This window comes from Lissotriton vulgaris, chromosome 6, assembly GCF_964263255.1.
Source record: "Lissotriton vulgaris chromosome 6, aLisVul1.2, whole genome shotgun sequence".
NCBI lineage: Eukaryota > Metazoa > Chordata > Amphibia > Caudata > Salamandridae > Lissotriton > Lissotriton vulgaris.
This window is the reverse complement of record NC_141694.1, coordinates 1,280,957,174-1,280,969,964: the sequence shown is the minus strand read 5'-3', so window position 1 is coordinate 1,280,969,964 and position 12,791 is coordinate 1,280,957,174. Positions and strand designations below refer to the sequence as shown.

Sequence of the window (12,791 nt, the reverse complement as noted above, 5' to 3'; positions counted from 1 at the left end):
TTCCCTCATAAAGACTAGAATTGAGAGGACCCCACTGTACCGTATCACCTTGCTTCAAGATTCGTATATAAAGTGTGTTGAACTCATCCTGGTGTGGTGTCCATCTGTGGGGGGGGGGAGTTACTAGTCTGTACGATTGCTGGAGACGGTCCTCACCGGAGGCCTCTCCCCCTGTGCTCGGCTGACCCTCCGGGTCCCCGTCTAACAGTGTCCATTTTGTCGGATTGGTAATGGAGGGCCTCTACCAAGAGTTGCATTGTTTTTAACAGACTAGACCAAGCTCTTTCCTGATTTGTATTTTTTAGTAGTCCCTCCTGGCTTACTGGATGTATTGTCACATTTTGGTCTCCTTTACATTCCCCCCCCATATGTTGTTCTTGGTTACATTCAGGTGCCATTCTCGAGGTATTCACTGTAGGCCCACTCCTGCACTTGTTCAGGGAATGGGCGGCCATGAGATCTTCCCACTCTTCCTTTTCCAGGTATGAAAATGTTTCTGTAATTTCTACTGAATCAATTGCTGGTGTATCCTCTTTTTCTCCCCCCCCCCCCCCCCCCCCCCCTTGCATTTAGTGTTGGCTTATGAACTGTTGCTTGTTCGTTCTGGTGGAGAAAAGGCGTTGGGGCTGCTGGAGAAATTTCTATTCCTCTCCGTTCCTCCCTTACCCTTATTTGGTCAACTTTGTTATTCATTGAGTGCGATTCTGCCTCTGTACTTCGCAGATCGCAGATCATTGGTACATCAATTGTGCCACAGTTACCAATAGTATTTTTGTTTTGCGTTGGTCCGCTGGCACCAACTGTGTCATCGAGGTTTGTTTGCTTTTCTTCTAGATCCTCTCCAGATGTTCCTTGTACTTCCATTGATCTGTGTACTTGGATTAAATCAGTGTCAATTGTCAGTTCTTTGCCGGTGGTAGTAGTATCATATGTCGTCCGAGTTTTATTACATTGTGGAGATGATGTTACTTGTAATGAGCTGATGGCTGTCATAGTAGTCATGCTAGGACTTCTCTTTTCATGAGTAATTCTCTACACGGCAGTAAATTGTAAAGGTTGTACTGGCTGAAGTGGTGATTGAAGGCCCGGTATTTCTCTCACGTTTGAAAAAAGAAAATTACAATCAAGCTTTCTTAAATTGTGTCCAAAAGATAGAAAACAATGAATCAACTCAAAGAAACGAACACTCTACATTACTCAGTAGAGAAAATTCTGTATTAATGTAATGTACCCATTAACAACCTAAAGTACATAAACCAGAGACATTGCATCAGATTCACATTACAGTTTGGGGCATATTTACAAGAAAACTGGTGGAGCGCGGTGTTACGCCAAAATTGGTAACGCTTTAACAGTTTTAAAACGCAGGGATGCTCCGTTTTCACAAGAATGCGTTGCACCCCTGCGTTACTCTTAGCGCTGGCACTAAAAAAGCTGAGTAGTGCCAGCGCAGGCACCCCTGCGTCATTTTGCTATGGTAGGCGCGCTGCATGGGCAATTGTTAATGTGCTGGAAAGGACACCTTCATGCACATAAACAATCTTTACAGGCGATTTGCTCTATCTATGTGTGCTGCATGCACAATAAAACATTTCTTCTCTTATCGCCTGCTTAAGACCAGGTATTCCCTGTCGGTATTTTTGGCGCTGCCCCATACATTGTAAATATGGGGCAGCATCAAAAAGCAATGGATGTTGATGGCGGAATGGCCACTACAACACCCATTGCACTCCCCTTTCACGCTAAGTGCTGCGTGAATAGGGGAATTATTTACAAGGCAGCGTTAAGCCACGCTAATTGGCTTAACGCCGCCTTGTAAATAAGGCAAAGGAGTTAATGCCATCAGAACAACTGAAAAAGGGATGTTCTTGTGGCATTAAAAATACTTGTAAATATGCCCCTTTGTCTCTTAAAAGCTTATGTTCTTACAGCTGTCAGTTTGTAAAAAAATCGGTGCAAACCACGGACTTGTAATGTACAGCAGTGATGGTCATCATCTCCTAAATTAAAAAATAGATTAGGACATAATTTGCGAGGGGGTCCTCGAAAATTCGACTGCCTAGGGGCCTCCATAGGGTTTAATCCGGCACTGTTCACAGGCCCTACTGGTGAAGGTGGTTTCCTGCTCCCAAATGAGAGACTCAGTAGGGCACATATCTACCCACTTCAGGCTAAAAGGACACACTTCTCTACCTCTTTCAGGCATCAGGCACCCTCAAACCTCAGTCACAAAGGAAAATGCTTTATGCACATGGGGCTTGCTGCAGTACTAGATTGGATCATTTCACAACTTGTCCCTTCGATATGAAATTGTGGATTCAACGCCAGCAAACTAGGGAAAGAGAAGTCGTTAATCCAGGATACAGAAATCTGCCAGGAGTTGGTTTAAAGCTATTCCACAGTCGCCCTAGCCACAATCAGCCTGAGTACAGAAATCGGAATGGCACAAGTGCGAGCGAGCCCGTATGGTTAATGTTTGACTTTGAATACAAATCAGTGTCGAATCCTGCTAAGCACACAAAGCAGTGCGAGTAACAGATTACGGTATTTTCTGGTTACTCATTATGTTTTGAAGTGTTGCTCTGCAAGAAATACTGCAACCACAGCTAAACTAGTAGGCATGTCTGCAGACTATATGCATAATGTATAAAATCACCGAAAAAATGGTTTGGGCTGAAAAGTGTAAACACACTGTTCACCAATGCAAGCAGTGCACATCACCCACCATGTTGTCCTCATGACAGCTCTTTTCTTTGTTTCTGTACTGTTGGCAAATGGGTATTATGAGCATGGGAGGTAGCGCGGATTATTGCGTGTGTTCTGTAAATTATTAACCATAATATGAAAGCTTAACTGGCTTTCCTCTTTCGAGCCAGAACCATAGCACAGTTTGTAGCTGTCTGTTTTTTCAGTGAATTTCAATGTTATTTTTTAATAATGCACTTATCTCCAACCTCTGCTGCGCATGGCCTTTGGCCGTGAACTACAGAGTTTGTCCGCAGGGCAATGCCAATATATATTATTCAATGGCAGTCACCACTGTGTAGTTACGGTTCAGAGGCACTTTCCTCTGAAGATGCATTTTTTAATCTGCCTATAAGTTTTGCCCCTGTGGATAGATCTGCACCAAATGTGTCAAATGAAAAGCACAGCGATCCAAGATTAGACATCTCACTTTCTGTGTAGTTCTGTGTAGGGGGGAAAGTTAGGGGGGGGGCTTTTAAAAGAAGTGTTTTCCCATTTTAGCATCTATAGGAAAGTTTGCTTGTGCATACTGCAAAAACCACCGAACAGATATGTATAAACCTTAACATGACAGTAGAACTATAGATATGTGTTTTAAAAAAGTTCTTGACTGAGTTTTTAATAGTTACTACGCATGAATATCTTAGCAGTTCTAGTCTGCAGACTACAGAGATTTGTATACTTGGCCCCAGGACTGTCAATGAAATAAAAATTAAAAAAGAATGTCAATGGAGCTTTAAGCTTTCATTGACCTCTTTGGGTCCGTGAACATACATCCGAGACCGCGGACCTAACAACGATGTTTGGCTGGCTGCAAGAGAAAAACATATTTGCTCTTTGCGACCACCATTAAAGGATGGTCCTCCCCCTGGTCTAAACGTAAAAGATAAAGACCTAAAGGTCACATATTAGGGCAGGCTAAGTACACTCTGATCCACAGGCCAAAGTGCAGGGACCCTCAAAGGAACCCCCTGCCCACTCCAATGCTAAAGTCCTCAGACTCGCTTTCGAGTCCATGGCTTCGGAACTAGACCATGGACTTTGGGGCTCTTCTTAGGTGTATTGAGTCTGTGGTCTAGTTTGTGAGGCCATGGACTGCTGCTGTCATTTTAAGTGTTTCAAATTGCTGCACCAAAGCCAGTTTACAGACTACGGACGCACTTTTAGGATGTTTAAGATTAAAAAAAAGATACTTTGGCTGCCTACTAAAGTCTCCATAAGTGGTTCAGTTTCCAAAATATGGGAGTCTTTTTTATCCACCTAAACTTTTTTAAAGTGCACTGAATCTGCACCTCTTCTCACGAGATCATAAACCTGGCGCTCCTAGAAATGAGTGCTGTACTTCCTGTGATGTCTGGAGACTAACTACTTCACATTTAAAGACAATTTCTACATTCTGTTTGTATGCCAATATAGGTAACTTTGCACCACAAGAAAAACTTCCTCATTAACAAGGGGAAGGAGCACCATGTTGGAAAGAGCAAAAGCATTTGGGTTTAGAGGAGCACACTGCAACCACAAAGGATGGGAGTGTTATAAGGTTCAACAGGGCCCCCCCACACTCTGGTCTCCAATTTAGCTAAACATTTAAGCATTTTTTTCTAATAGTGACTTTTTACATGCCCTGCACTGACATGATTTCATACTTAGAAATAAATATGCATGCAGCACATTTCTTACTAAGCATTTTTCTCTAGTTGCTGGTACACTCTGTCCAAGGCTAGGAATATTGGATGCAATGATTTGGTTCTCCGTTTATAGACAGCTCTGCACCTTTTACACCTTTGACACAATGCGATTGGAGCAGTGCTTTTATTATATAAACCGAGTCTGAGCCTAATTCTACAAAGGAGCACTTTGGCTTGGATTCCCTGGAATGCTGTGCACTGTGACTAAGAAGCAGCAATGCTGACTCTAACCTTCATCATGCAAAGTATGATAACCTGCTCTACACCAGATCGGATTCCTGATTTATCATACAGAGTTATGGGGGTTGGATTATCCCAAGAGATCGGGCACAGTATACTCCCAGTATGCTCTTGCTAGTGTAGCTAGTATTAACAGGTGCATAAGTATAAATATCATTATATAATCATATAATCACACAACAATGTTATAATGGTTGAACTGTTTATCTTTGTAATAGTCTTGTAATGCTGATTAGGGTGCTTTGTTTCATCCTATTAAAAATTACAGCTCATGCATTTTACACAAGAATACAATTATTTCAATAAATGTTTAAAAAGCCAATTTGTTTCTTTTGTGTGTCTCCCTTGGGCATGCCCAAGTACAACAAAAGGGTAGATCTGTTTCCTTCTACAATTGCCTTGGGGAAATTGAGTGGCCATGTTCTGAAGTTGCAGGTACCATCTTGTACCCTGGAAGGTTAGGGGTTCAGATGGGCACTGTGAGCTAGCTAGGAATTAGGCCAACATATTATGATGATATGTGTCGACTCAGTCCCAATATTCTGACAGTTATGTTGTCTGGATACACAGTCCTTCTTAATTCATAGGAACGGCATGACAAGTAACAGCAACCAGGAACATGTTTCTGGACCATTAACATCAATAGCTGTCTCTGAATAGGAAATAATATGCAGTGGAGACACAATCGAAGCAGAGAAGAAAACGAAGGACTCTATTATTGGAGAGTTGTTCGCTCATCCTCCTGATGAAAAATACTGAATGTCCAAATGGTGACAAGCATGCTCTGTGGGCAACATCTGATGCAAAATGAACAATGGACATATTTATTTGTTACACCAACCATACAAGGACACTAGACATCTAAGCAGGAAAATGTGGACTTACTCCAGTATTGGAACTTTCATAAATTCACATTCTTGAAACATCCCCCGTCAATCTAGATGGGAGTCCCACTGTACCTTAGAAAAGCAATGCAACAATATGTATAGACTAGAAAAGGGCCCAGATCTCTTAGTTTAGCAACCTACCATAGTCATTTTCTTTTAAAAAAAGACCAATCTTAAGTCTTGACCAATCAGATTGTATCACCCTCTAGAACACTGCAGTGAGAAGCTCCAGTTCATCAAATTTTCTACCACACATTGTGTTAGGGACTCTCCACTGAGGTCTGCTCAGTTTTCCTGTTCCAGACTTGTTCTACAGAAGATTTGGAGGTTATATCTCTTCAGATATATTAATATCCTTCTCTATCTGTATTTTGCATTGCTCAAATCTGATTTCACCATGTCAGGAAAAGCAGAAAAGGGCCTATTCAGGTACTGTGCTACCTGTGGCAAAAAGAGGCTTCACTCCGATGACCATCATCAGGACTGCATTTACTGCCTGTACCCATTGCATAAAGCAAAAGAATGTAAGGTATGTCGTACATTTTCCACTAAAACACATAAAGACTGTGAGAGGAAGCTTCTGTTATGGCTTTAAAAGCGGAAGACCAGAAAGAAACCTGTGTCAGATAGTGACAGTGAGGAATCTTCTTCTTCTTCGTCCTCTAGAAGATCACTATAAAGAGAGAGAGAGTCTCCCATACTCACTCCTCTCTGGAGTCATCTAAGAAATACTATAAAATGTCCTCTAAAGGCTCTCACAAGGAATGCAGCCCCTTGAAATCAGCGTGTGAAGGTGAGACTGCCTCAAAAGGAAAGAAGAAATAATTTTTTCCCTCAGAAACACCTTCAAAATCAAAGTCTGAGCCACCTACTCCTTTTCCTCAGGTGATTCACACCTTTAAGAAGACATCTTCTGTACTGTTTACGGAGAGATCGTCATTGACACTATCGAGAATGAATAACACCACCTACTCTACTACCACCATCTCCACCTACTCAATGGCCTAATCTTTCTCAATGGCAACCTCATCATCGACGAGCCAAGCCCCATTATTATCGACACCAAAGATCGTTCTCACCTAAATAACTGCACTCCTGTTGACAGCGTCGATGACATTCCTGTTGATGACTCTACAACCGTAGTTGAAGACGCCACCGTCAACGGAGACACCACTTTTGACGAAGTCACCACCGTTTATGAAGAAATCAGTGTTCGAGGCATGTGTGCTATAGATACACATGCTTTGCATACTCCTGCCATCTAGTGTTGGGTCCGTATGTTTGCAAGTTGTTTTTCTTCGAAGAAGACTCCACCTTTTGGTGATAGTGCGCATGGGCATCGACTCCATAGATTGTTTTCTTCCCACCATTGGGATCAGACATGGTTTGCGGTGCTCCAGTTCAACACCGTTCTTCGGGACACTCTTGGCGCGCAACACATTGTACCCTTGTTGTAATTGTTTTGCACTCGTTTCACGATTCTCTGTGTATCGAAAAAATAGGAAAACACTCTATCTTCAATATAGAAGACATCGATGGTGACCTTTGGGCCTAGCCCCGTCGGTCTACTTACACTCCGTTTCGTAGTATTCAGCCTTCTGCCAATGGAATGGACTCTGTTTCAATGTTGTCCTCTGGGCCACTCCAAGGACCCGCGCACCGACCTGCATAAAGTCTGCAACTTGTGCCTCTCTCCGGAGCACAAAGAAGAGGATTGTGACGCTTGTCTATTGTTCTGGTTGAAAAAGACTTTACGGGACCGTCGGGCTAGACGAAGGGACATGCAGAGGCAGAGCATCGAAGACACCCCGGATATCTTCGGAGGAAATGGAGGCATCGGCAGCGGAAGAGGAGGAGGCCTTCTCTATCCAATAATCAGATTCCGGCCTAGAAATAAAGCTTGAGTCTGAAAACATTTCAGTGGGAGAGGGTGTTGGGAGTAACAAAGACCCTTTGCCCCTCAAGATTTCTTCCACCAAACATAAGGCTTCTGGGCCACCACTGCCTTCTGGCCATGGTTGCCACCGAGACACTGCTTCCAACGTCCCACCCTCGGGCTCGGCACCGGAACTGACAGTCAAGCCTTCTGGCTCTGGACCGCTTGGTGCTTTACCCCCCACACTGCTCCATTGCTCATACCTTGCTTCATGTTCTCCTCCCACATAGATTTTGTTTATTTTAAAATACAACACCCTACCAGATCTTCCATTGTTCCCACCTCTCTTCCTGTGGCAGGTGAGTAACATTTACCTCCTCCCAATGCCCATTCTACTGTTGCTTCCCTGTTCATCCCTAGGATACCTTAAAAAAAATATTTTAGGGATGGCCCTGCAGCTGCAAATTGATATTGGGGCACTCCTTTCTTAAATGCAGTTTTATGCAAATTTTATTCTTTTACCTACCTGTTTGCAAAATGCCTCATGTGGACCATACCAAAAACAGTGGAATACGCCTATTGTTTAGCTGTGGTTGACTTAATTGTCATTCTCATTTGTTTGTTTATTATTCAATGGCTTGCCTTCATCTTTTTGTGCCCCCCCCCCCCCCCCGGAGCATAGCCTCTTTACCATCCTTTTGATTGACTGACTTCTATCTTTCCAATGTTCACTATTAAGGAACTACTTTTTTCATTAAGCCCCTTGTAGCCTTTGAAATAATTGTTTTAATATTACTTTTTTTTTGGAGGGCCAGCTGCCTTTCACAGCTGGGCTGCGCCACATTCCAGAATGTGCTTCTGTGCACTCCCATTGCTCTCTTGTACCCATCACTCCCAATTGCTTCCCCTCCACGCCCCCCCCCACCTGCTCTTCTACTCTTCACGGTCATTTACAGTTTGCTGCTGGGCTACTACTGCCCTATCCAAAAAGAAGTTTTTGGCAAAGTCATTTTTTTCAAAATTACCAATCTAAATGGCATCCGCCACCTTGGAATAGTAAATTAAAATAAAGAAAACAGCGCCTGCATAATTTTAAAGTATGAGCATGCATGATGAGATGTGCACGCGCATACATCATTATGGCGGATACGCTGGCACAAAATTAAATAAAATAGCACTTTTGCACCAGCAACTTACGGGTCTACTCTTCGTCCTTTTAGTATTATCGGCAGCGGCAGCTGTAAGTGTGACGATTTTTCAAGCATCATCATGTATGTGCACGTGCGTACATCATCATGCATGTGTACCTACAGGATGACACAGCTGCATCATTGTGCCTTTTTCTCTTTGATTTGTTTTTTTTTTGTTTGCTGATGCTGCACAACATTGATGAAAGCATTAGCAATGCCAATAGTTAAGCCATTTGCCAATATTTGTTTTCATTTACTGATCCTAGACAGGTGTCAGTTATCTTGGAACAGTAAATATTTAAAAAAGTGCGTTATGAGACATATTCGTTCACATATCTTGACACATGGAAGCTATCTTGGATTGATATATATTTATTGTGAAACCTAATCAAAGATTGCCAGACTTGCATGCACATGTGCCTTGACACATGCGTCGTATGCAGGTGCAAACAAGCATTATAAAAGCCATTGCTTCTGTCATTTAATGTCTGGAAATTAATTGAATGTGCCAGTGCTTGTTTTACTGGAGAGCTGCTGTTGCTAGGCTTCAGTGCACCATATCATTATTTAAAGTAAAAACTGGCCGTTGTCACTGTCCAGAATAACCACCCAGTCCAATGCATTTCTGTGAAAAGTTCAAGGTTTCCCAACATTTTCAAGAATCATGGTTCACATCACAACTTGAAGGAAGGTAACAGAAAGTCTGTTTTTTCCCGTGAAAAAGCGTAAAGCGCTAGTATTTCTGGTACTTATTAGATATTTGTTTCATAAAATGTATTAAAAGTATTTTCACGTAAATGATGAAAAGAGTACCATGATTGGAAGTAGTAAGAAATGGAGTTTGGAATAGAAACAAACAGATGGCAAGATTATAAAAACATTTTTAGGCAAATTAAAAATTAATTCACATTAGAGTGTGCGGGAGATCATGGTGAAGATAAAAAGAGAGGTGGAAATTAATGGGAGTGGCTGAAAGAGAGGCAGCGATGGGAGGAGATGGGGCAGCAAAAGCCCGTAAGCATTGAAAACCAGTAAAAACTTAGAGATGCTTAAGAGAATACAACTGAGGGCATTAATTTCAGGTAAAATTATTTTTTTCATAGTGTGATAAATAAAGTATCTGTTTTCTGGTGCAGCGAGGATGCATTCCATCTCAGAGAAATAATTGTGTATCATAGAACTGCAGGTTTGCTCAGTGTTACATTTTGGGCAGCGATAAGTTCACGTGATTTTTTTGTCAGTCTTGTGACAAGATCCTTTGTTAGATGCATAGTTTGCTTTAGCGTTTATCTGCATGTGTGGAAATCTTAGGTGTGCTAAAAATCTAATCTTTAGTATTTTCCATCATCTAGAATCAAACCAAGACACCATTGGATCGGCTGGAGCCATTGTGGCACTTCTGGCTCTTGCTAAATCCTACGATCCAAGGGTCCAGCAGAATGCTGTCGGAGCCATTTTAAACCTCACCCGGTCAGGTATGTTTTGCCTAACGTTTTCCAAGTGAAAGTGTGCTAAAAGATCTCAATGCTTTAATCCGGTCTCATTGCCTGATTTATATTTGGGCAGACAGAGTAATGTTTGTTAGGGTGACAGAGTAAATTCCTCTGAGGGACATCCAGTCCCCCAAGTCTAGAGTTGTGTGCTGGCCACGAAGACAACTCTTAAGGAGCCGCCACCTCGGATCTATTTTTAACACAATAATTTCGATAACAAAAATGTCTCAATTGTAGACTGCCTTGAACATGCACTTACCAAGGTTTTAGAAGGTTCTAAAACAGGATTATGTCATAGTATGGGGAGGTGATTTAAACTCTAGATTTTGCCCCATCTCCAATGACCTTGTGTGTGGTACATGGGATAAGGAATCAACAAATCATTCTCACTTGAACACAATCCTTGCGGCAAAATACTAAACAAGTTAATGGTGACTCATAATCTCATTTTTAGTATGGACTTGGCTTGGCATGAGGACTTTAGGCAGGTAACATTCACAGGGAGAGGCACTGGAAGCCTGATTGGTTACATGGTATTATTGATGGTGTGGGAAAGGAAGGTCTCTAAGTTCTACATTGTACAAAGCTATATGAGTGATCACAACCTGTTGGCAGGGAATTTGCCTCTAGGGTTGCCGATACCGGTCCATAACCTTGTGGCTCCCCCAGTCGACTACACTAGGAATGGAGGCTTGCGATGCAAATTACATAATGTTGATGATGGGGATCTTTTGTCCTCCTGGGGGAAAACATGGAGTACTTTAAGGTGTACTTAAGTTATTAACCCGACCCATCTGATGGGTTGGGGGCTTATAATGGGAAGTGCGACGGGCAACTGAGCTGATGATGTTACCAGAGTCATGGGGGGCCAAAGCCCAAGAAGTGGTTTGATAGATCCAGTTCACAAGCTCACAGTAGCCTGTTAAGACCCATTAAAAGGTTACCAAGAAATACAGAAGGATACCATCAGGGCAAGGAAAGACACGACCAGAAGGGAGACTTGGGAGCAGTTACACAATGGTGTGTGCAATGAGTGATGTGTCCCAATTTTGGCGAACAGTGAATTCACCTTTTTTTTTTAATAGTCCAGGCACTAGTATACATGTGATCATCCCACAGTATATATTGGCTCCCCACTTTACCAAGATTTATGACTTCCATTCACTGGCAAAACACAGATAGTAGATTAGTGGATATGATAGCTACTCCTGGAGAAGATGACCAGATACTAAATGCACTCAATGATATAATATCAGCAGTGGAGAGATGGCCGAGCAATAAAGCCCAAGGACCTGATGTGGTATATATTGACCTCTTCAAGAGCAATCTTGACCTTTGGGCCCCAACACTTCACAACACCGGACCAGCGTACCTCAACAGACGACTCAGCCTCTACACCCATGCCCGCCAGCTCCGCTTCGTAGACCATGCCCTTGCCACCGTCCCCCGCATCCGAAGAATGACCGCCGGCGGCAGATCATTCTTCCACCTCGCCGCCAAGACGTGGAACACCCTCACCATCCGCCTACGGCAGACCGAGACCTTCTAACCTTCAGGAGACTCCTCAAGACCTGGCTCTTCGAACAGTAGCAGCACCCCCCCCCCCGACCCCCCCCCCCCCCAGCGCCTTGAGACCCTCACAGGTATGTAGTGCGCTTTACAAATGCTATGATTGATTGATTAAGTAAGATCAGCCCCCTAATATCAGCGGCACCAAATTACAGTGTGTCCCTCCCTTCTCATACCTGGGGATCCCCTTTGATAATATAAGTTCTTAGAAACATCTGTTGAGGGTGAGATCTGTGCGACTTGAGCAGACTGTTGCATCCCTGTTCAAGTTTGCCTCCAAATTGGGGTCCTCACCACTGGAAGCTATAATTAAAATCTAAAAGGCCAGATGCTTTTCGATCGCCTTTTATGGTGAAGTTGTCTTCGGGTATAGTGACTCTGCACAACTGCAGGTTAGTGAAAACAATTTTCTGCACAGACTGCTGCCATTACCAAGAAGTGTCCCGACTAATATGTCATGAGGAACTGGGCCTACAGTATCTAGAAGACCTTGTAAAGATAGCACCAACCCTATTGTGGCTCTCGCTATAGTCCAGGCCTGAAGGGGCACTTGGTCAAATGCTTATAGCCGACTGTCTAAACTTAATAAAAGCTCAAAACATGAACTGGCTGGCCTATGAAAAAGCACAGTTGTTTTCTATCGGAAGGGCAGAGGCAGCCCACAGAGTGCTAATCAATCGATCAAAGTTTCAATAAAGAATGAATTACTGGGTTCAATCGCAAGGGAAAGAGCAGGGATCGAGATCCGGAAGAGGTCAGTGGAATGATACTTGTTCAGGGTACCGAGGCATCAGAAGTTCTACCTGATAAGCTTCAGACTTGATATGGCCTATTTTCTGATATCCCACCCCTCTGGTGCCCACCACAGTAGAGATCTTGTTCACTGCCCATGTAACTCACGAACCCCTCAATCCCAGCTGCACTTTTTATTTTGTTGCGACTTATATAAAGACTTGAGGAAGAACATTTTAATGCCTTTATTAAGGAGTCTTAACATCAGCGTGTGCGAAGCAGCACTGCATTATCTTCAACTGCTGCAATCTGACTTGGTTTGCTATACAGTTTACAGATTCATTGCAACCACAGTTAAACTGTGTAGGTTA

General features: G+C 42.9%; 1 protein-coding gene across 1 annotated transcript in view; it reads left to right on the top strand.

The window, feature by feature from the left end:
• LOC147708779 (uncharacterized) overlaps positions 1–12,791 on the top strand; it is a 566,421-nt gene that overhangs the window by 230,717 nt on the left and 322,913 nt on the right. Inside the window, exon 5 of the mRNA XM_086927407.1 lies at positions 9,979–10,101. Coding sequence (XP_086783533.1) covers positions 9,979–10,101 — 123 coding nt within the window. The remainder of the gene's footprint in view (positions 1–9,978; positions 10,102–12,791) is intronic.